The sequence below is a fragment of the Ammospiza caudacuta genome, chromosome 2, assembly GCF_027887145.1.
Source record: "Ammospiza caudacuta isolate bAmmCau1 chromosome 2, bAmmCau1.pri, whole genome shotgun sequence".
NCBI lineage: Eukaryota > Metazoa > Chordata > Aves > Passeriformes > Passerellidae > Ammospiza > Ammospiza caudacuta.
Genome location: NC_080594.1, coordinates 1,567,488 through 1,589,046, shown reverse-complemented (window position 1 = coordinate 1,589,046; position 21,559 = coordinate 1,567,488). Strand labels below are relative to the sequence as shown.

The window sequence follows — 21,559 nt, the reverse complement described above, 5'->3', positions numbered from 1 at the left end:
TGCTCCTCTGCCCAATGTGGGAATGCCTGGCACAGTCCATCCCAGCTCCTGCTGCAGGTGCTGGACACAGCAGGACAGGTGAAGGGAATTAGGAGCCTCAGGATGGATTTGGTCCTTCTAACTTGGACCAAATCTCTCCATGAGATATCTGGCATCAGCTTGAGGAAAGTGATCCCTCTCCTTGACCAGCTTGGTTGGAGAGGTCTGAAGCCACTGGAGATGGGTCCTCTCCTCAGTGCTCAGCTCCATGGTCCTCCACACATCCTGACAGCCACCAGCGTCCTGAACCGGTCAGACTGAGTGGGTGGCAAGGCTTGAGAAGACCTTCCACATCCTGCTGCATCCCCTGCAAATCCATGTCTCCCATTCCAGGGGCGCTCCTCTGCTCTGCAGCTCTGCCCCATCCATGGACAATGTCCACATCCTCCATGGATGGAGGAGGGGAGTTTCGTAGCAGAGCCACCCACCCAGCCCTGCTGGGGACCTGCTGGCCCTGAGTATTGCTGCTTGGCCATTGTGTGGTGGTTGTCCAGGGCGTGATCCAGTGGGTGCATCCTGCTGGTCCAGCCCCTCCTGGTTCCAAACACCCTAAATCCCACAGGAACACTTTGGCATTTGGATCTTGGTGTTGCTGTCATTTCCAAGCTAGGTCAGGCAGATGGAGGTGGTGAAGGCTCATGGCAGCAAAGATGGCTCTGGAGGCCCTGGGACAGAGGATCCTGTGCCATGCAGGTTCCTGGTGCAGAGCTGTCCTCCTCCCCACACAGCTCTGGGGATTCCCTGAGGAGGGCTGGGCTGCAAAACCTCTCTGGTCCTGCTGATGGGTCCCTGGAGGAAGCCCCTGCTGCAGGGTGCCATCCATGACCGTGTTTACATGGGCTGAGGGACCCAGACTGGCTGGGGAGGGACAGGGAACCCCCATGGATGCCGGTGCCTGTGCCTGCCCACAGGGTTACATGAAGCCGCTGAAGCAGCCGGAGAACTCCCTGCTCTGCGACCCCTCGCTGGTGGACGAGATCTTCGACCAGATCCCCGAGCTGCTGGAGCACCACGAGCAGTTCCTGGAGCAGATCCACGACTGCGTGCAGAACTGGCACGAGAAGCAGAAAGTGGGCGACCTCCTGGTGCAGTCGGTGGGTGCTGGCGGGGCGATTCCCCCGGGAATGCGGGCGTGCCCGCTGCTGGGCACGGCCCCAGAGCAGAGGTTTGGGAGCCGGAGGCAGGGCAGGGATGAAAGGATGGGCCAAGCAGGCCTGGGATGGAGAGCAGGAGACGATCTCCAGGCCTGCTGTCTGCTTAGCATAAGGGTGGGAGCTGCTGCTCCCGGCTGGCTCTGCAGCTCCACGTTTCTGCCTCGGGAGCACAAACGTCAGGGCTGAAAAATCGCCAGCCCAGAGCCACAGTTAACCCTTGGGGCAGCTTCTCCCAGCGTGCCCATGATCCATGATGCTGGGTCCCTGTTTTCCCCCCACCCAGTTCTCCAAGGATGTGCTGGTGAACATCTACTCTGCCTACATCGATAACTTCCTCAACGCCAAGGACGCCGTCAGGATCGCCAAGGAAGCCCGGCCGGCTTTCATGAAGTTCCTGGAGGTGGGTCCTGGTTCCTGCCTCCATAGATCCTGGCCATGACCTAGAGCCAGGCAAAATGGGAGCAAAGTTATTGCCAGGCTGGGAATTTCCTCCCCACACACACTTTCTTGGATATGTTGCAAAGAGGGGTGAACTGGAATCAGTGTGGGTGGTGTGGAGGTCTGGACCCCACACCAAAATGGGTGATCCTGGCTCAGTGGGAGGCAGTGTCCCTGCTGTGTCCCACCAAGGGGCCCATCCCTGTCCCTCCTGGCTGTTTTGCAGCAAAGCATGCGGGAGAACAAGGAGAAGCAGGCCCTGTCAGACCTGATGATCAAGCCTGTGCAGAGGATCCCGCGGTACGAGCTGCTGGTGAAGGTGGGTGACACCGGGGGAGTGGCAGTGTCACACGAGCAGGGGGGAGGCCACAGCTCCTCCTCACCCCCACGCAGCTTTCAGGGCTCTCAGATCTCTCCTGAGCCCTTTTCCCACCCCTTGTCACAAAGTTGGTGTCCCCAGGTGTGCACATGGCTCTGCCCTCCTGGAGATGGTCGCTCTGAGGACACTCCCCCTGCTGTCCCCTTACCCTCAGCCTTTCTGCTGGACATGGCTACCTCTCCTCCCTCCTGGGGCTGGTTCCATCCCCAGCACCCAGAGCAGCGTGCGAGGGGCTGGGGCAGTGACCCTGGTGCTGCCAGAGGTCACAGCCTGGCCCTGTCCCCCCCTGGCAGGACCTGCTGAAGCACACGCCCGAGGACCACCCCGACCACCCGTTCCTCATCGACGCCCAGCGCAACATCAAGCAGGTGGCAGAGAGGATCAACAAGGGCATGAAGAGCGCCGAGGAGGTGGAGAGGAACGCCCGCATCGTGCAGGAGATCGAGTCCCACATCGAAGGGATGGAGGATGTACGTGGAGGGGAGGGCTTGGATGGGGTCACACTTCCCTTCTCCTGAAAATGTCCTCATTTCTGCTCTCTTGGGTCACCCTGGGCTGAGTCATTGTTTGCTTCTCCAGGTCCAGCCTTCCCCATCATCATTTGGTCTCTGTGGGCCCCTGGGGGTTTGGGAATGGAATGGGGTTCCAATTCTGAGCTGGGGGATGCAGGGGCAGGCATGAAGGCCACAAAGCTCCCCAACCACAGCTCTCCTTGTCCCCACAGCTCCAGGCTCCGCTCCGCAGGTTCTTGCGCCAGGAGATGGTGGTGGAAGTGGTAAGAGTGGGGTCTGAGGGGAAATGGGACCCTCTGGGTGGGCAGTGGGAGGCTGTGAGTGCAGGTCATGGGATGCCTGTGTGCCCATGGGAGGCGATGGATGGATGGATGGATGGATGGATGGATGGATGGATGGATGGATGGCACGAACAGATGGAAGGGCAAGACAGCACATGAGGAAACTGAGGCAGGGCCCTCTCCCAGCACAGATGGTCACTAACCCCCTGGTGTCCCCCCCTGCTCCACAGAAGGCGGTGGGTGGGAAGAAGGACCGCTCCTTCTTCCTCTTCTCGGACCTGCTGGTGTGCACCACGCTCAAGCGCAAGTCGGGCTCGCTCCGCCGCAGCTCCATGAGCCTGTGAGTACCCCCAGGCTTGGGGACACCACCCCCCTGGGTGTCCCTGACAGCTGGCCTGGCTTTAGGGGGGCTGTGGCTGTGGGTGCAGCTCAGCCATGCCCCCCAACCTCCCAGGTACACGGCGGCCAGCGTGATCGACACCGCCAGCAAGTACAAGCTGCTCTGGAAGCTGCCCCTGGAGGATGTGGACATTGTCAAAGGTCTGTCACCGCCTGCTGGGGTGTCCCACCTCACCCCAAAACCCATGGCTGCCCCTGGCTGGCAGTGCCAGGGAGGGAGGGGTTAATGCTGTGCGTGTGTCCCCACACAGGTGCCTCACAGGCCACCAACAGGGAGAGCATCCAGAAGAGCATCAGCCGCCTGGATGAAGACCTCAACACACTGGGGCAAGTCAGCAAGCTGTCAGAGACCCTCAGCTTCCCCCACCAGGTATGGGGATGGCAGCCCTGCAGCTGTCCCCTGGTTGGACATGTTCCTAGTGGGAACACACAGGATGTCCTCAGCCAGAGGGGACAGCCTGTGGCAGGGCTGGCGACCATAAGCACCCTAAAGCCACAGAAGAGGCTGGGGCAGCCTCTGAAGGATGCCAGGGGATGGACAGGGGGTTATCAAGCATGTGCCTTGTGGTGGCCTGTCCCCGAGAGCTGAAGCATTGTCCCCGTCCCAAGGGCCTGGATGACGTGATCAAGGACCTGATGGCCGCCATCCACCGGGAGCTGTCGGAGAAGCAGTCCCTGTCCTTCAGCATGGCCTTCCCCCCCAACAAGGTGGAGCTCAGCACCACCAAGGCTGACGGCACCGAGTCCTTCGTCTTCGAGTTCCCCAACCCCGACGCGCGGCTCGGCTTCGAGCAAGCCTTCGAGGACGCCAAGAAAAAGCTGGGTAACAGCAGGGAGGGGGCAGCTGGACATGGTGGTGGGCTTGGCATCCCCCCTACCCTGCTTGGGCAGACCCCTTTTGATCCCCCAATCTGATTTCCCCAGCCTCCAGCAAAAACTGCCTGGACCCGGAGTTCCTCAAAGCCATCCCCATCATGAAGACGCGGAGTGGGATGCAGGTACTCAAAGTCTGGGCTCAGCCACCCCACAGGTCCCCCCACCCCAGTGCTGCCAGGCAGCTCCTGCATCCCCCCTGAATCACCCAACCTTTTCTCCCCCGCAGTTCTCCTGCGCCTCTCCCAGCCACGGCAGCCCGGAGAGCTCGCACGAGGTTTGGGTTTGCAACAGCGACGGCTACGTGGGGCAGGTTTGCCTGCTGAGCATCCGCAAGGAGCCCACGGTGGAGGCCTGCATCGCCGTCTGCTCCGCCAGGATCCTCTGCGTCGCCTCCGTGCCCGGCCTCAAGCGCGCCTACAGGTACGGCATGCCCGGCCCCACGGGGCTGGGGGCTCAGGGCGATGTCAGGGCGATGCTGGAGCTGTTCCTCTCCCTTTTCTCCCTCTCTCCTTCCCTCCCCGGTGGCAGCAGGGAGCGGGCAGAGCAGCTGGGCAGTCCCTCGGCGGAGCTGGGCCCGGCGCCGCAGCCCGAGGACGTGGGGCCGCAGCCCTGCCTGCACATCTCCATCTCGGGCTCCTCGCTGGAGCTCTCCGAGCCCGTGGACGGCGGCAACAGGGAGCTGGTGCCCTTTGACAGCGATGACACGGACGATGAGTCCTCGCCCAGCCCCTCCGGGACGCTGCAGAGCCAAGCCAGCCACTCCACCATCTCCTCCAGCTTCGGCAGTGAGTCCTCCCCTGCCCCTGCTTAGGGAGAAATGCGCTTTTTAGCCCCAGAATTATGGGCAGCTGCATTGTTTTGTCGTCTCTGCCTTGTGTTCCTCGGGGGAGTCTGCAGGTGGAGGCTTTTGAGCCTGTGAAAAGAGATGTTGAGAGGCATCGGCCCAACGGTGTGGTTCTGAGATGGGGGGGACTTTGGGTGAAGCCTCGTGGGTTTTGGGGCTCAGCATCCCTGGGCTTGACATCACCCGTGATGGTCTCTTCCCCGTGACTTTGGAGGTCACGGTCTGACCCATTCCATCCTCCTCCTCTTCCTCCTCCGCAGATGAGGAGATTCCGAGCTGCAAGGAGGCAGCGGCGGAGACGACGAGCTCGGAGGAGGAGCAGGAGCCCGGCTTCATGCCCATCCCTGGCACCTTCGGGCAGAGCCGGTGCGGCGAGAGCCCCACGGACGGGCGCGCCCTGCGCCGCTCCAGCCGCGGCTCCTTCACCCGCGGCAGCCTCGAGGACCTGCTCAGCCTCGACCCCGAGGCCCACCAGAGCTCCATGTGGCTGGGCACCGAGGATGGCTGGTAGGTCCCCGGGGTGGGAATTCCTACATGGAATTCATGCCAGGCCCTGGGGGAGCCTCAGGCTTTGCTCTCCTCCTGCAGCATCCACGTGTACCAGTCCTCGGACAACATCCGGAACAGGAAGAACAGCATGAAGATGCAGCACGCTGCTGCTGTCATGTGCATCCTGTGAGTGGGGAAGGAAGGGGGATTTTCAGCTCTGGGGATATGGGGCTTCTGCAGCTGGATGTCAAAGGTGGTTTGTGCCCACAGGTACCTGGATAACCAGGTTTTTGTGTCACTGGCCAACGGGGAGCTTGTCGTGTACCAGCGGGAAGCAGGTGAGTTTGGATTTAGGACGTCAGAGATGCAGCCCCAAAGTAGTGGCTCTGGGAGAGTGGCTTGGGCAGCCCCTGGGGAGGATGCTCGGGGTGGCATCCCTGGAGGGATGCTGGAGGCACCACCTCAGAGGCAGGTGGAGGTGGGCATTCTTCCTGCCACTGGAACCCCATGGTGGCACCAGTGGCACTGAGAGGTGACCTGGAGGAAGTTTTCTTCAGCCACCACACCCCATTGTACATTGAGTTGGACTTGGTTTTGGGAACACTTTAACTCTCCCCACCCTGTCAGGTCGCTTCTGGGACCCCCAAAACTCCAAGTCCCTGTCGCTGGGCTCCCCGGGGAGCCCCATCACCAAGATGGTGGCGGTGGCAGGGAAGCTGTGGTGTGGCTGCCAAAACCGAGTCATCGTCCTCAACACCACCACGCTGGCACAGGAGGTACAGGGGGCAGCAATGGGAGGTGTGATGGGTGCTAGTGGCATCACCGTCACCGGCGGCATCACTGGTGGCGTCTGTCCCCTCAGCACACGCTGCAGGTGGGGCAGGACGGCGGGCGCAGCGTCACCTGCATGGTGAGCGCGGGCAGTGGCGTGTGGGTGGCCCTGCAGGGCAGCGCCCAGGTCAGGCTGTACCACGCCACCACCTACGAGCAGCTGGCAGAGGCAGACATCACCCCCCCGGTGCACAAGATGCTCGCAGGTAAGTGACACCTGTGGCGCATCTCCAGGGGGTGCCAGCACCCCTGGGAAATGCCCTGAGGGACCCAGTGGTGGGAGAGTGAGGATGCTGCCTTTGGGGAAGGAGATGCAAGGCCTTGTGCTCCTGTTGGGCAGCTGGGTAATCCCATGTGGAAATAGGGATTCCCATTCGGGGGGAATGGATAATTTCATGTTGAAGCAGGGCAGTAATCCCATAATCACAGAATTGGGGAATTCCAGAATGGTTTCAGCTGGAAGGGACCTTACAGATTATCTAATTCCAACCCCCTGCCATGGCAGAGACACATTCCACTATGCCAGGCTGCTCCAAACCCCAATGTCCAACCTGGCCTTAGACTCTTCCAGGGATCCAAGGGCAGCCACAGCTTCTCTGGGAATCTGTGCCAGGGCCTGCCCACCCTCACAGGGAGGAATTCTTTCCCAGCATCCTCTCTCAGTGGGAAGCCATTCCCCCTTGTCCTGTCACCCCATTGTGATGCCACGAGCCAGGGGGATGTGAGCTCCCTTCCCCACGTCCCGCGTGCCACACAGAGGGGATCCCCGTGGGCTGGGGGTTCCCAGCCCCTGGGGCAGGAGCAGGCACTGACAGGGACACGCCCGGCAGGCTCGGATGCCATCATCCGGCAGCACAAGGCCGCCTGCCTGCGGATCACGGCCCTGCTGGCCTGCAAGGAGCTGCTGTGGATCGGGACCAGCGCCGGCGTGGTGCTCACGCTGGCCGTGCCCCCCAAGGCGGCCCCCACGCTGGTGGGGCTGTCCCAGGGCCACACGGGCCACGTGCGCTTCCTGACGGCCATCGAGCTGCCCGACGGCTTGGACGTGCTCTTCCCGCTGCCCAGGGACACCGGTACGTGGGGTGGCTCTGTGTCCCACTCCTGGCACTGCCCGGGAGCAGGGCACGGCGTTTGTGGGGCTGGGAATGAAATGTCGGAGTCCCTGTTCCATTCCTGCCTTGTCCAAATCCAGGGTGAAAAACCAGCAGTGAAGGGCGGGGAAAATTGGGTGCTCAACTGCCCTCTGCCAGCATGGGCAGCCCCAAATTTCCCAGGGAGACCCAAATTCCCAGCTCTGAAGCAGGGCTGGGATGGGGAGGAGGAGAAGATGGGATGGGAGCTGCCAGTTTTAATGGAGGAGCTGATTTGGGGGGCCAGGGAGGGGCTGTTGGGATGAGAGGAGGTTTTTGGGATGCGGTGCCTGGGAAGGCGGTGGAGAGCTGATGCTGAGGAGTTCTGGTGGGGACCAGGGCAGCTGTGGGCACACAGGTGACAGCGTTTGGGGGGCTCTGCGCTGTGCAGGGGCCGAGAAGCCGAGCGAGGCGGAGAAGCGAGACCCGTCGCGTCCCCGCGCCCCCGCCCTGGCGCTGTCCAAGCCCAAGATGTTGGTGATCAGCGGCGGCGACGGCTACGAGGATTTCCGGCTGACCAGCAGCAGCGAGACCGTGGGCAGGGACGACAGCACCAACCACCTGCTGCTCTGGAGAGCGTGACCTGCCCGGGCCAGGATCGGGGGGCGCCGGCCCCCCCTGTGTGCAGAGGGGGGTCCCGGCCCCCTCCCCAGCGCCCCCCGCCCCAGCACCTCTCATCTCCGACCCGGCTGCTCTCTGTGTGCTCGGGGCTGGGGGGATGAGCCCCGCTGCCCCCGCCGCCCCCGGGACTCGGGGGGGACCCGCAGCGCTTGGGGGGCTCCAGAGGATGGGGAGGGGGCGGGGGTTCGCTCGGGAAGGCGCTGCGGAGGAGGATGAGGAGGATGAGGAGGGTACCGAGCATCCCTGGGGAGCGGCCGGAGGATGCCCGACAGCCAGGATCCTGCCTTGCTCTCCGGTTTTGTGTGTGCCTGCTTCACGGGGCGGGGGGCGCCGCCCCCCCGGCCCCCGGGACCCCCGGCCACGCCGCGGGACCAGCCCAGGGACAATCCCGATCCCGATCCCGATCCCAGTCTGCCCGCGGTGTCCCCCCCGGCCCGGGCCTCCCGCTAACCCGCTCGCTCCATCGCCAGCACCCAGACAGCTCTGTTCGTTTGTTCGTTTGTTTTAAATATATATATATATTATATATATATAAACATCCTTATTTATTTGGGGTTCGGGGAGGGCTCAGGGGCCTCATCACCGCGCTGCCAGCCCCTGAGGGGTTAAAACTTCCCGGAGTGAGCATCGCCCCGAGGGAGAGCCCGGCCCCGCTGGAGGGGGGAGCTGGTGGAGGGGAGGAGGGAAGGAAATTTGGGTTCCCCCCCTCCTTCTCTGTGATTCCCAGTGGGATTGTGCTGCCTGAAGGCGCTGCTGCCGTGTGAAGCGTCTCTGGATGAGAACAACCATCTTCAGCCACCAGGGCTGGCCCCCCACCCTTACAATGAGGGGCACCCTAAAAACGAGACTGTGCTGGACCAGCCCTGCCCCCTGTGCCCTTTTCCTCCCCGATTTTCCTGCTTTCACCCCAGGATCCAGGCGAGATCCGTGCTCCCCGATTGGGACACCCTGTTGTCCCCATGGGAGACGTGACAAGCGTGGTGGCAGGGATGAATCAGGGTGTCCCCAAGCCCACACAGCTGGGTGAGTGACAGCAATGCTGCCATCCCACATGGAGCCGTCCGTCTGTCCGTCAGCGGGGTGAGTGGGCGTGGGCCATATTTGGGACCATGAGGATATTTTGGGAAAGGGGTGGGGGGGCATTTCGGTCACTTGGGGGCTCTTTGTTATTAAAGGTCACCCGTGGCAGAACGATCCCAGCGTGGTCTCGTCCTTCACCTCGGGATGGGGTGGCAGGGACAGGGTGAGGAGGGGCGCGGCTCCCACCACCCACCGGTGTCACTGGGAACGTCACCCACCGGTGCCACTGGTGATGAAGACTCCGGTGGGAGGAAGAAACCGTTTCCACCACCGGGCTGCAGTTACTCTGTCCTGGAAAACCCTGAGGGGGTATCAGGATATCCATCCCGTGTGCCACAGGACACCGGGACGTGGCACTCCCCGGGTGGACAAACAGCCCAACAGGGGACACCGGGTCGTCCTGGGGAAAACCGAGAGGAACAGAAGGGGGCCTGACGGAAACCAGGTGTCCCCACTGTGTCCCCTAGGGAACAGGACAAGGTGCGCTGTAGGACAGGTAGGAAAGCGGGCCGCAGCCCTCAGGGATGCACCATGCGAGCCCACACGGGGAAGAAAACAAAACCAACCCTTTTCCTTGTTAATTTAAGTTCCTGCTGTGCCGGTAACACTCACCCCGCTCCGGTCGTTCCCGTTTTCCCCGCAGGTGGGACAAAGCCCATCCCAAATCCCGCAGTCCCCGCCGCGGCCGGGAGGTGGCGCTGCTGTGAGGGCAGAGGGGCGTGGCCTCTCTGCGTGACGTCACGGGGCGGGGCGGGGCTAGCGAGCCGCGCGCCCGCGGGTTCATTCATACGGAGGAGGCGGGAGCGACGGGGCCGCCCGGGGGGAGCCCGGGGGCTCCGCGGCGGGGACAGGTAGGGGACACCCCCGGGGACACCCCCGGGACAGGGACCCCCCTGCGCCCGGGGACTGCTCGGGATATTCCCCTTTAAAGGCCAATCCCCCATGCAGGCTCTGGGGTTGGGGTTCGCGCACCTTTGGGATGTACCAGGATGGGGGTGCGGTGCTTTTTGGGGTGCTCGAGTCCCGCTTGGCGCGGTGTTTTTGTCTCGTTTTATCCCTAAGACATTTGGGGAGCCCCGCCGGGAGTGGGGGAGCCCCGCGGGTCCGGGAGGCTGCGGCTGCTGCAGCGCCAAAGTAGGTTAAAATAAGGGGTGGAGAGGAGGAAAAGTAGGTTAAGGAATACTCAGCTGGGAAAAAAGGTAGCAGCCGTGTCGGGTCTCTCTCTTTTTTCTTTTTTCCCCCTTTTTTATTTTTTGCCGGAGCTGGAAAATGCCAGGGCTCGGAGCCAAGGGGCCGGGATGCTGCGGGATGCTGCGGGGCCGGGACGTGCCGCTGCCGGGGCCGAGCGACGCCCCAGCGCTCCCTGGGGATGCTTGGACTTTAATTCTGGAATTTTGTGGCGTCCCGGTCGTTCCCACCGCTCCCCCGGGAGTGCGATACGCCGAGTTTCGCTCCATCTGCCGGACAATCCCTCCTTGTCCCGGGCAGTCTCCAGCAGCTGCTCCCCGAAGTTTTCCCGAACAGTTGCTCCTTTTTCCCTCCGTTTGCTGCGGGAGCTGAAACCCTGTTCCCCCTCGGGGAGGGGAAGCCCTGGCTGGAATCCCGGCGGGCAGCTTTGGGTTACAGATTCTATCACGGGGAGCTGGGAATGCACGGCTCATGTGATCCGAGGGGTCTGGGGAGGCTTCCAACACCGAGTCTCCTCTTCTGCTGCGTTGGCATTGGTGCAGAGGTCAGGTGGGGTTCGGGGCTTGGAGTGTCCCCAAAAACAGCCGGTCTGGCAATGGTGGGGTTATTTTTTAGTTTCCTCTGGCAAATTCTGTCGGTTTGAGGAGTGTGTCAGGGCAGCTGGGGATTTGTGCCTGCATACCCCATCCCCACTTGGGATGGCCCCAAAAAGCGGGTGCTGAGCCCTGGGCAAAGCTCCAGTGCCAAGCAGGAGCTGGCACCCTCTGCTCCCTGCAGCTCCTGCATCCCTATGGCAGCGTTTTGTTCATCTGAGGGATGCCCTTAATCCCTGGATTAAGCTTGGCCTCAAATCAGCTTTACCCTTGCTCCTGGTGGTGTTTAGATCCAGTTATGCTGATCGGGAATGCTCGGGGTCCCTCAGCCACGGTGGGACCTTCCTGTCCCCTCCTGAGGCCATTTCTTCCCCAGACATCTCAGTTTGGGAGGAAACTAGAATACAGAGGATGCTCATTTTTGGGTCCTGCTCATTTTGAGGGTCCCAACCCGCATCCTATAAACACCCAGCTCACCCCCAGGACCCCCCTCATGTGGAATTAGCTGCATCTCACCGTGGTGCTGGCCACTAATTAGGAGAAACTCATCAGGCCCAGGCTGTAATGAGGCCCTGCCAGGGCTCTCACAGGACCGTGACAACCGGGGGGGAATTTCCATGCGGGCGGCAGGATTTCCATGCGGAGGCTGGATCCGGGTTTGGGTTATTATTTATTTTTTCCTTCCTTCCTCTCTGCTGTCAGCATAGATTTTAATTTTAGCAACCAATTGCTGAGCTCGAAGAGCGGGGATGAGGCTCTGGGAAGCACCTCTTGTTTTGTTCGAGTTGTTATTTAAATATTTTTTAATTGGTTTTAGTGACTTCATTTCCTTGTGACAGATGCAAAAGGATTTCCTCCGGAGCAGGAAAAAACCTTTCTTTAACTTGGTTTAGCATCATCTGCTCCTTGCATGAATGGTCTGAGGTTGGTCCCTCTCCAGTTTGGGATGATCTCCGAGGGAAGGGGTGATGCTGGCCATTCCGTAAAATCTCTGAAACAACTTTCTGGGGGATGGTTCAGGAGTGGTCAGGTTAGGCAGCATCCCTAAATACCCCTACATCAGCAGTAGGGGTATTTAGGGATGAAAGGGAGAAAAGGGGCCCCCAAATTACTTCTCCAGTGGGGCTTTCCCTGGATGATGACTCTGTTGCTCCTCCTTGGGCAGGTCTCTCCAAGGTGATAAAGATGAGCAGGTGATGAAGAGGAGTGGGATGCACTGGTGGCTTGTCACCGTCCTAGGGGTGAGTATGGCCTCGTCTGTCCCATCTCATCCCATCCCTCTGTTTCTCTGATGCTCCACCACCACCCCATCACCACACAGGGCACGGGGATGGGTTTGCATCTGTCCTGGTGCATCCTGTGAGTTCATATCCTCACCCCTGATCCCTCATGTGTCACCGTACCACCGGAGCCCGATCAGGGGCTGCTCTGAGCGCTCTGATCCCCCGCAGGTGCTGAGCGGACCTGCCCGGAGCAGCGCCGGGAGCTGCAGCGCCCCGGAGCCGGGCACGGCGGGATGCCCGCCCGGAGAGGAGCCCAGCGGGGTGAGCCCAGCCCAGCAGGGTTAAACCGAGCCCGGCTGCGGCTGCGGGAGGCACGGCTCACCCCCTGTCTCTGCCCCGCCGCAGGATCCATCGGGGTCGTGCCGAGCTTGTCCCCCCGGCACCTTCTCTCTGGGCGCTGCGTCCTGCGCCGCTCACACGCAGTGCCGGGCCGGGAACAGGGTGCTGGTGGCAGCGGGGACGGCGGCGAGCGACAGCCGCTGCGGAGCCTGCCTGCCGGGGTGAGCCCAGCCCGGACACCGAGCCCAGCCCGGGCTCCGGGCCGTGTCCTGACCCTCCTGTCCCGCCCCACAGGTTCCACAGCCCCGGAGGGGAGAGGGAGCCCCGGGGCCGGTGCCTGCCCTGCGCCGCTGCTCCCCGCAGCACCCCGGGCTGCCCAGGTGGGTGCTGCAGCCGGGGATGTCACCCGGGGATGTGTGTCCCCCTTGGGATGTCCTGGCAGCTGAGGACACCTCTGCTCCCAACACAAGCGGATTCTCCTTCCCTGTGGAAATGGGGTTTAATCCCAATAATCCCAGCAAAGCCCCTGTGTGAGGCTGATCCCTGTTTCCCTGCAGGCCGGCGGCGAGCCCGCAGCCCCGAAATGCCGGGCAGGGCACCGGGCACCAACGGGACACGCGTGACCCTGCTGGGTGAGGAGGAGGAGGAGGCGGCGGCAGCGCAGGCGGCCGTGCTGACCATCGTCCCGGTCTTCTGTGCCATGGGGTTGCTGGGAATCCTGGTGTGCAACCTGCTGAAGAAGAAGGGTTATCACTGCACCGCCAGCAAGGAGCCCCAGCCTGCCGGCACCGGTGAGCCCCGGTGATCCCACACCCATCTCATCTTGCTCAAACCATTCCTGTGGTTTCTTGTCCTTGTCCCAGGGCATCCTGTGTGTCCTTGGGGTGCCTCATCCCCCATCACCGAGTATTCCCTAACTTCTGCTTCCAGGTGCCAGCTCCATCTACCAGCTGGAGGATGCCAACGAGGACACCATCGGGGTGCTGGTGCGGCTGATCACTGAGAAGAAAGGTCAGGGGGTCCCTGGGAAGGGGGAGGAGGGCGTGACCTGGGCCAGAGCCCCGTGACCCCCCAGATCCTTGGTGTCACACACAGAAAATGCAGCGGCGCTGGAGGAGCTGCTGAAGGAGCACCAGAGGCAGCAGCTGATGCCACCGAGCTGTGCCCCCCTCAATAAGTAAGAGTCTGCCCTGAGCACCCCCCATGGTGGGAGCGCTCCCACCATGCTGATGGCATTCCCCCCTCCCCAGGCTGCACCTCCTGCCTCAGTTTCCCCCCGCCTGCCACCACCAGCAGCACCAGCAGCACCTGCACACAGTGCAGGGCCCGGCCCCGTGTGCCCGCTGTGACCAGAAGTGGCCCGAGGTGCTGCCACCGCTCAGTGCCACCAAAGGCCCCAAACCCGGAGCTCATCCCAGCGAGGTGACCATCCTCTCCATCGGCAGGTAGGCAGGGACAGCCCCTGGTGTGTGTCCCCTCTGCAGGGGGACAGGCTGACGTGGTGCTCCCCGACAGGTTCCGGGTGTCCCGGATCCCGGAGCTGAGGAGCGAGGCCGGGGGGGAGCCCCTCCGTGGTGCCCTCCCCGCTGGCAGCGGGATGTGACCCGTGAGGGGACAGCACCAAGGGCCCCACCAGGTGAGGGGACAGAGGGGCTCTGAAGGCGGGGAAATGGAGCATTAACAGTGTGGGGACACAGTGTGGGCACAGCGAGGCAGGCGGGAGGGTGTCCCTGGCTGCAGGGTGCTGGCAGGGCCTGGCACGGGCTGGCACTGGCACGGCCGGGGGCTGCTCCCTGACTCATGGGCAGCTGCAGGGGCTCACGTGCCCTCGCTCACGTCCCCGTGTCCCTCCTCCAGCAGCGCTGCTGCTGCTGCTGCTGTGACCATCCAGCTCTGGGCCCCTCCCGACATGGACATGGAGGGGCTGGAGCGTGGCCAGGGCAGGGAATGGAGCTCCAGGAGAGGCTGAGGGAGCTGGGAAAGGGCTCAGCCTGGAGGAGGGGAAACCTGTGGCTCTGCTCCCAGGGAACAGGGACAGGACAAGGGGAAACAGCCCCATTAAACAGTGCCAGGGGAGGTTCGGGTTGGGTAGTGACAGCCATGGATGGGTGACAGTGAGTGGCCCCTGCCACCCTGGGTGGTGCAGAGGGGCCAATCCAGGCTTACCTGTGGTCCATCCCTTGTCCTCCACAGCGGGCACCTGGCCTGGGGGCTGCCTCGGGGGTCAGTGACTGTTGTTATCATATTTCTAGAGTCCTGTACCTTCTCAGTGATATTCCTTGCAGGCAGTTCTTCCCAGCACAGACTCCTTCTTCCTCTGCCTGTTGCTGCTTCTCAGTGAATGCCCCTGGCAGGCTGTCCCTGCCTGGCCAAGCCCAGCCCCTTTTATCCCAGTTACCTGCACTGGCCACAGCTGCAGCCCAATGAAGGACATCACAGCTGCAGCCCATCAAGAGCAACCGGGGCTCATCAGGGCAAGGCCTAGACACAGATATTATACCAATATTCAAATACAATACAGATATTTTACTAGGACTCCCACTATAGGTGACAGCCACAAAGACCCCGTGGAGGGGTGGAGGACACTGGGTGCTGTGTGAAAGCCAGTCCTGCTCAGAGCTGCCAGGTGCTGGAGGTGGCAGCTCAGCTCCTGCTCCTGCCACCGAGGTGTCCAAGGGCAGCACAGCAAATCCAGCATCTCGCTCCGCTGGTGACAAGGATTCTCTGTCCCTGAGGCCTGGTGGTGGCCACAGCGTGGTGGCCTCACAGAAGGTGACTCCAGGAGCTGCGATGCCAGGGGTGGTGGCCACAGGAATCATCATCTCTGGGAACCATGATGCCACCACACAGCTCCACTGGAAGCACAGAGGGCACTGGATGCCATTTCGTGGTCACCTTCTGGGTCTGTTGAACTCTCCAGGACCATCACAAACACCTGGTGCCAGTGCTCAGCATCGCAGGATAATGAATCACTGGGTCACAGAGTGACTCCTCCCTTCCCAAGAGCCCCGCTGGGGCATGGATTGCTGGTCTCCTGCATCCATCCATCCTCTCTCCAACGTCCCAGTTCAGGAGCACACGGTGGTGATGCTCACCATGCAGATGACATATTTCACTTTCCATAGGAATTGCTTCTGTGGGATCACACTGGCTTGGCCCTGTTGGGATCACTGGGATAACGCACCCAAGGTTGGGTTGGAGACCAACAGCCTCAGCCATCAACCCAAAAAAGGGTTTATGGCTGGTCCCATTCACCTCCCCACGACATCACCGTGCCAAAAAACCCACCACCAAACCCTCTCAGGCTCTTTTATTTATTTATTTAATTTTTTTGGGAAACATTTTAATAGTTATCGAATGTTCTACATCTTACAGTAAATATCGTACAGTTACAAACTCTTGGCTGACATCTGTCAGGGAGATCACGACCTGATCTTCAGAACCAAAACCAGAACAGAAAACAAACGGGAAAACAACCCCAAATTTACACTTCAGATGGACAAACTGAGGCTGTGGGGCTCTCCAGGGCATCAGTCCAAGGCCATGTTCCCTACACACCTGTGAGATGTAGACTTGGAAGACGTGGTTGCTCTTGGGTTTAAATTTTTTTTTTTTGTTGCTGTTCTTTCAGGGAATCTTTTTTTTTTGTATTTATTTTTATTTAAGAGGTCCAATAATACTTAAAAATGAGCTGGTCTGGTGGTTGAAATCAATTTAAAATGAATTACATAGAAAGAGGGGTGGGAGCCTGGTGTGGGTCGAGGCCGTGTTGTGGGAATGGGAGGGTTTGGGTGTGATCCTGCACCTTGCCATGCTTCCCTACAACTCCCTCCCCTGACCCTGAACCCCTCTTCCCCCTGGAAAATTCCATCTCTTGCAGGAGGACGCAGGGAGGCTGCAGGTGGCCATGTTGCATCAAGATTATTCCCTACAAGCAGCACAGTCGAGCGTTTCCAAATGGGAATCGCTCCTGTCAAACCACAAATTCTGCTATTCCTGCCCTGCAAACATTCCCACAAGTTCTTTCACCTGATTGCCAGAGAATCTCCAAGTGCCATGGTGCAGCATGCCACAGGAATGCCTTTTGCAAGATTTCCTCCCTCCCAAGCTCCCTCACAGGCTTTGTTTTCTTTTTTTTTCCCCTAAGGGAATGCTAATACACAGCAGAGAAAATATTTGGAGGCTGATCCTGGCTTGGGAGCAAAGTAAAGGGAAGATGGGCAGAGGGTCACCACAGCTGGAGGGCCTGAAAATATTGGCAATTAAAAAAAAAAAAAAAAGGCCCAAATCAAAAATAAGCCCAAATCAAAAATACCTGGATTTATGGGTATCCAGCAGCTCTTATTGCTATTGTTGGCTGGTTGGATTTTACCAAAAATAAAGCCTCAAATGTTGTTTTCCACCCTGCTGAAAAGCCAGGATCCCATTTGATGCTCTCCAGCTGCGAACCACATCATCCCCACATTCCCAGAGGGGATGGCAAAGAGTCAGGGGGTCTCTCTGGGAAGGACCAGATTCAGTGGGATGCTGGGGGCTGGAGGAAAACCTGATGCTCTGAACGTCCCTCATTAAAACAAACCCCTTAAATAACATTTCCTGGGAATTACATCCCAAAACTGAAACCATGCTGAACTGAGTGATTTATTATTCATAAAATGCAGTAGCAAATCCTTGCCTGGAGGGTTCAGCCACTTGGAGGCATGATGGCCTCAGGCTTCAAGGGGCTCCTGGGCTTTGGGGGGTCACCACCACCACTAAAATCCTATTTTTCCCCCCAAATCTTGATTGCAGATTGTGTTTTGAAGTAAAGGTAAGGTCTGGGATGGGTTAATAGTTCAGAGTTATTTTCCCTTCCTCTTTAGCTGGAATTTTAATCTCAGACACTTCAGTGGCTGCTGAGGATGGTTTAACCCCTCCTGCTCTTTCCCACTGATGCCCAGAGTGATCCTTCACTGTGGAAATCCCTTTTCCTCAACCAACATCAGCAAAGCTTTGCTGGAATGAAATATCTGAGAAGCTGGTGGCCCCCATCAGTGTCCCCCATTGTGACCTTCCCAGGACCCTCAGTTAAGCCAAGACTTGACCAAGGGAAGGACTTGGGACCAAGGGAAGGGCAGGGAGCATCTCCCCACCTTGGGAAGGAGCCACCCAAGCCTGGCAGTGTGTGGTGGCCCTGGTTCCACACAGTGGCTCAAGGCTGGTTACCAAATGTCCTCACTGAAGCCTCTGGCCCAACAGGTGGCAAATATTTCACCACTCCACGCTTTGGTTAATGAGTATTTCTGCCTGGGAATAATGGGATGAGGAGCTCTGGATCTGCTATTGATCCAAGCAAAGGAATTAAAACCCAACTGCCCTGTGTCAGTGGGAACACTGGGTGATCCACCACGCTCCACTCCTGGGGCTTTCTCCCCACCTTTAATGTTTCTTTTCCTTCCAGGAGAAAGCACAACATCTTCTTTCCACATCCAGGTCCGAATTTTAGGAGTGGTTCCTAAAGTGGTGTCTGGGACAGTGGTGGGATGGTGTCTGCTGGTTCAGGTTGTTTGCAGAGCCCAGGCTGGGATCCCAAAGCTCAGGGACCCCACAAACCAGACTGCCATTACGCTGGGAGACCTGGCTCAATGCTGACAGACAGCTCCTGGTGTGTAACACAAACATGAGAGGGGAAAAAGGGATCTCAGAACTCTTCAGTTCTTAGGATCTGGGGATTTTTTGGCCCAGGTTTAACTGCAATGTGCTACAAACAGTGCAAGGATGATGTGTTGGTGTTATTTCCCAAGGTCTGTTGCTCTTTACTAATCAAGCCAAATAGGGAATCTACTGATGATTGGCTCCTTTGCTCCTTTTTCCTTCTCCTTTCCCTCAATACCACCCCAAAGTGCAGCCCAAGGGTGCCCCTTCCCCACCCCACAGCACAGTCTTCCCCCACTTTGTTCCTCTCAAGGCTGAGGAGACCACCCAGAGCTTTGCTCTAGATTTCCTTCAAAACCAGCAGAATCAACCAAATCACCCCCAAACAGAAGTGCCAACACCCAACCTGACAAACTCCTGGGACCAGCCAGTGGGAGGGAAAATCCTCCTGGGATCCCTAGGCTTGTTACTCCCCACCTGCCCCATGCCCAAGGGAAGGAGCTCCAGGAGCAGAAGCCACGCTGGGAGACTCCACCGAGAGCATGGAACACTTTTGGCACACTTGAGGCAAAAATCAAAACCCAACCAAGCTTTTGTCTTTAAAAAAATAACCCCAAAAGAGTCCCAAAAACCTTGTTTCTATGCTGGGTTTAGTGACAAGGATTTAAAAACAAACTGGCCACAAGCATTGTCTGCAAATCCAAACTGCCTCTGCTGCCCTCAAGACAACTTATTGCTCTACTTGGACACCCCGAGGGGGGCTGTCACCAGCTCCCTGTCCCCATGTCCCAGGTAAGCCAAACCCCTCCAAATGACCCTGATGCCCACAGCCTCTGCGTGCCTGGTGTCCCCCACCCTGCTCCATGCCAACTGTGGATCACCTTCCCTGCTGTCACATCTTCTCAGGTGCCTTCCCGTGAAGGAGGCGATGTGTTTATTGCTATTGCTTCCTCCTCTGCCACCCCTCCAAGCAGAGCAGCCAGACATCCTCCCCGTCCCCGGCCTTTCTCCCTGGTGCTGGTATTTGTGCTTGGGTGAACATTCCTCCTGGAAGTCTTGGAGCTGCAACCCAAAGAACGGGAGGGGGACACCTCAACTGCCATGGAGGCAATGCAGTTTGGTTTTACCCTGCCAACACCATGGGTGCAAGCTGAAGCCACCCATCCTGCCCTCACTCTGCCTTGAAGACTCATCTCCATCAACCAGACACCCTCTTTTCCCACACCACCATACTCTGGAGAAGCTCCTCAGACCAAACCCTAAACCTGGATGAGCTCCTCAGACCAAACCTTGAACCTGGATTAACTCCTCAGACCAAACCTTGAACCTGGATGAGCTCCTCAGACCAAACCTTGAACCTGGATGAGCTCCTCAGACCAAACCTTGAACCTGGATGAGCTCCTCAGACCAAACCCTAAACCTGGAGAAGCTCCTCAGACCAAACCCTAAACCTGGAGAAGCTCCTCAGACCAAACCCTAAACCTGGAGAAGCTCCTCAGACCAAACCCTAAACCTGGAGAAGCTCCTCAGACCAAACCCTAAACCTGGAGGAGCTCCTCAGACCAAACTCTGAACCTAGAGGAGCTCTTCAGACCAAGCCCTAAACTGAGAGAAGCTCCCCAGATCAACCCTTGGACCTGGAGAAGCTCTCCAGATCAATCCTTGGACATGGAGAAGCTCTCCAGCCCAACCTTTGGACATCTTGCTTCCCTCAGCAGCTGCCCAGCACATCTGTGCCTGCAAGCAGCAGCCACGCAAGGAAGGAGCCTCCTTCTCCCCCACACTGCCCCAGGATGTGGCTGAGGGGAGCATCCCGTTCTCCCAAGGGGTTCCAGATGCTCCCAGGGCATCCATCTTCCTGCTGCTCCCTTCCCATCACCCATGATCCGTGTGCCCAGTTGGAAAAAGCAGACCAAAGACCCGCTGGTGACCAGTCCTCGTGCTTCCTAAGACAAGTGTGTTACGTCGCTAATTATATTTATATTCTCTTACTCCTACAAAAAGAAGGGATGAGTTCAGAATTCCACTGCAGATAATGCATTTATAATCTATCACGACAGCTATCTGGAAGACACCAATTTTCTTGTAATATGTTATGAAAGATTGAATAATTTATATTCTTCAACTAAAAATACCCAAACCAAATCGGAATAAGCCTGCCTACCAGCGCTGTGCTTTTCACATAGTACCCTGAACATCAACCACTCTTACTAGCCAAAAAAAATCTAGGCTCTTGTCAACAACAACGACAACAGAAAAAGAACAGAAAGAACCCAAACGAACAAGAAGTGGGGGGATCTTTGCACCACTCAGCTGGGCAATGCTGGAAAAGTGAAGATTCTGAGCTTTCAAATGATAGGACCGAAGAGAGAACTCGACTATTGCTCAGTGTCAGTATGTGTGTTACACAATTCATGTGGGAGGGGGAGGAAGGGGGGAAAAAAAGAGGCAGAAGATTAGAAAAAGCAGCTTTTACAAAAACCACTAAAGAATGCATAAAGTGACCCTTGCACTTTTTTTTTCTTTTGTTCTTGCAAACAGACGAGGCGCTGCAGCCCAGCGGCCGCAGCACCGATGTAAGACTTGTGTAGTTGCATACAATGTTTGACTCCGGATCTGGAAGACAGCAAACACATTAAAAACTGGGAGTTAGAAGGATGTTCTCCTCCTCTCTGCACCCCTGCACCACGTGGAGCTGATCCATATGGAATTTAACCATCCCTGTGGGCAATTTGTCAGGCAGGGAGCTGGGAAAGCAGCAGCTCACCCGTGCTATCCAACGCAGAGGATTACAGATATGCAGATGAGCTGCTCCCTGCTAATTGCACACCAATTTGGGAAGGGCAGGATTAGCCCAGCGTAATTTGTGTGGCACAGAGAGATTTCAGATAACCCCGGGGCGGGATGGGCTCTCCACGGGCAGCATCGTGTTCCCATCAGCTGCCTGTGCTGGTAATTGGGCATGATGGGCCAAGGGCTGCAGGAACCAGCATCTGGGATTTCTGGGATCCCAGGCATGACAGGAACACACAGGCAGTGCACGCAACCCCGGTGCTAATGAACAACCTGATCTCCCAGCAGGGGAAAGGAAATATTCCAGGGACACAAAGATGGGGAGGGACTCTGCCAGGGAATGCAGTGGGAATGGTTTCAAACTGCCACAGGGCAGGGGTGGATGGGATACCGGGAAGGAACTCCTCCCTGAGAGCCCAGGGAAGCCCCTGGAAGTGCCCAAGGTGGGGCTGGATGGGGTTTGGAGGCAGCACTCACATGGATTGGCCAGTGGTTTACCAGTGTGGAGGTACGTAGCTGTAGGTGGGGGTTCCTTGAGCCCTGTACGTTGGCACGGACACTGGATGTGCTCCGATGGCGGTGTGTTGGGGGGTGGTCAACAAGGTTCCTGCAGGGAAGGGAAGCACTTGGCACGGAGCAGAGGAGCTGGCATCCGTGCCTGCAGCGGGGCAGGGACGGCACCAGCTGCCCCCTTTTCCCTTCTCCCTTTCCCCAGA

At 58.7% G+C, this 21,559-nt stretch overlaps 3 protein-coding genes across 7 annotated transcripts in view; 2 read left to right on the top strand and 1 right to left on the bottom strand.

Annotated features, from left to right (window-relative positions):
* Positions 1-8,484, top strand: part of ARHGEF17 (Rho guanine nucleotide exchange factor 17) — a 29,339-nt gene extending 20,855 nt beyond the window's left edge. The window contains exons 3-21 of the mRNA XM_058825169.1: positions 951-1,133; positions 1,477-1,593; positions 1,858-1,950; positions 2,304-2,480; positions 2,735-2,785; positions 3,034-3,143; positions 3,258-3,343; positions 3,454-3,572; positions 3,812-4,025; positions 4,127-4,200; positions 4,305-4,498; positions 4,610-4,863; positions 5,183-5,429; positions 5,511-5,597; positions 5,682-5,749; positions 6,039-6,187; positions 6,274-6,448; positions 7,073-7,315; positions 7,764-8,484. Of these exons, the coding sequence (XP_058681152.1) occupies positions 951-1,133; positions 1,477-1,593; positions 1,858-1,950; positions 2,304-2,480; positions 2,735-2,785; positions 3,034-3,143; positions 3,258-3,343; positions 3,454-3,572; positions 3,812-4,025; positions 4,127-4,200; positions 4,305-4,498; positions 4,610-4,863; positions 5,183-5,429; positions 5,511-5,597; positions 5,682-5,749; positions 6,039-6,187; positions 6,274-6,448; positions 7,073-7,315; positions 7,764-7,954 (2,832 nt within the window). The 3' untranslated portion in view covers positions 7,955-8,484. The remainder of the gene's footprint in view (positions 1-950; positions 1,134-1,476; positions 1,594-1,857; positions 1,951-2,303; positions 2,481-2,734; positions 2,786-3,033; positions 3,144-3,257; positions 3,344-3,453; positions 3,573-3,811; positions 4,026-4,126; positions 4,201-4,304; positions 4,499-4,609; positions 4,864-5,182; positions 5,430-5,510; positions 5,598-5,681; positions 5,750-6,038; positions 6,188-6,273; positions 6,449-7,072; positions 7,316-7,763) is intronic.
* Positions 8,255-15,039, top strand: RELT (RELT TNF receptor). The gene is made up of 13 exons (XM_058823231.1): positions 8,255-8,425; positions 8,905-9,016; positions 9,717-9,924; positions 12,020-12,095; positions 12,306-12,398; positions 12,483-12,637; positions 12,711-12,796; positions 12,974-13,207; positions 13,347-13,427; positions 13,512-13,593; positions 13,667-13,861; positions 13,932-14,052; positions 14,702-15,039. The coding sequence occupies exons 1-12, from the start codon at positions 8,255-8,257 to the stop codon at positions 14,017-14,019; spliced, it is 1,581 nt and encodes a 526-aa protein (XP_058679214.1). The 3' UTR covers positions 14,020-14,052; positions 14,702-15,039.
* A 1,665-nt stretch (positions 15,040-16,704) lies between these two features.
* FAM168A (family with sequence similarity 168 member A) overlaps positions 16,705-21,559 on the bottom strand; it is a 124,142-nt gene continuing 119,287 nt past the window's right edge. For all 5 annotated transcript variants that reach the window (XM_058825696.1, XM_058825698.1, XM_058825695.1 and 2 more), the window contains 2 exons: positions 21,321-21,450; positions 16,705-20,666 (listed from right to left, as the gene is read on the bottom strand). In XM_058825696.1, coding sequence (XP_058681679.1) covers positions 21,338-21,450 — 113 coding nt within the window. In that variant the 3' untranslated portion in view covers positions 16,705-20,666; positions 21,321-21,337. The remainder of the gene's footprint in view (positions 20,667-21,320; positions 21,451-21,559) is intronic.

Excerpts from the sequence above, each read along its gene's own strand:
- RELT (XM_058823231.1), top strand. The coding sequence starts at position 8,255 with ATGCCCGACAGCCAGGATCCTGCCTTGCTCTCCGGTTTTGTGTGTGCC. Across the intron at positions 9,925-12,019 it reads GGGCTCCGCGGCGGGGACAG|GTCTCTCCAAGGTGATAAAG; the intron begins GTAGGGGACACC and ends CTCCTTGGGCAG. Across the intron at positions 12,638-12,710 it reads TGCGGAGCCTGCCTGCCGGG|GTTCCACAGCCCCGGAGGGG; the intron begins GTGAGCCCAGCC and ends CCCGCCCCACAG.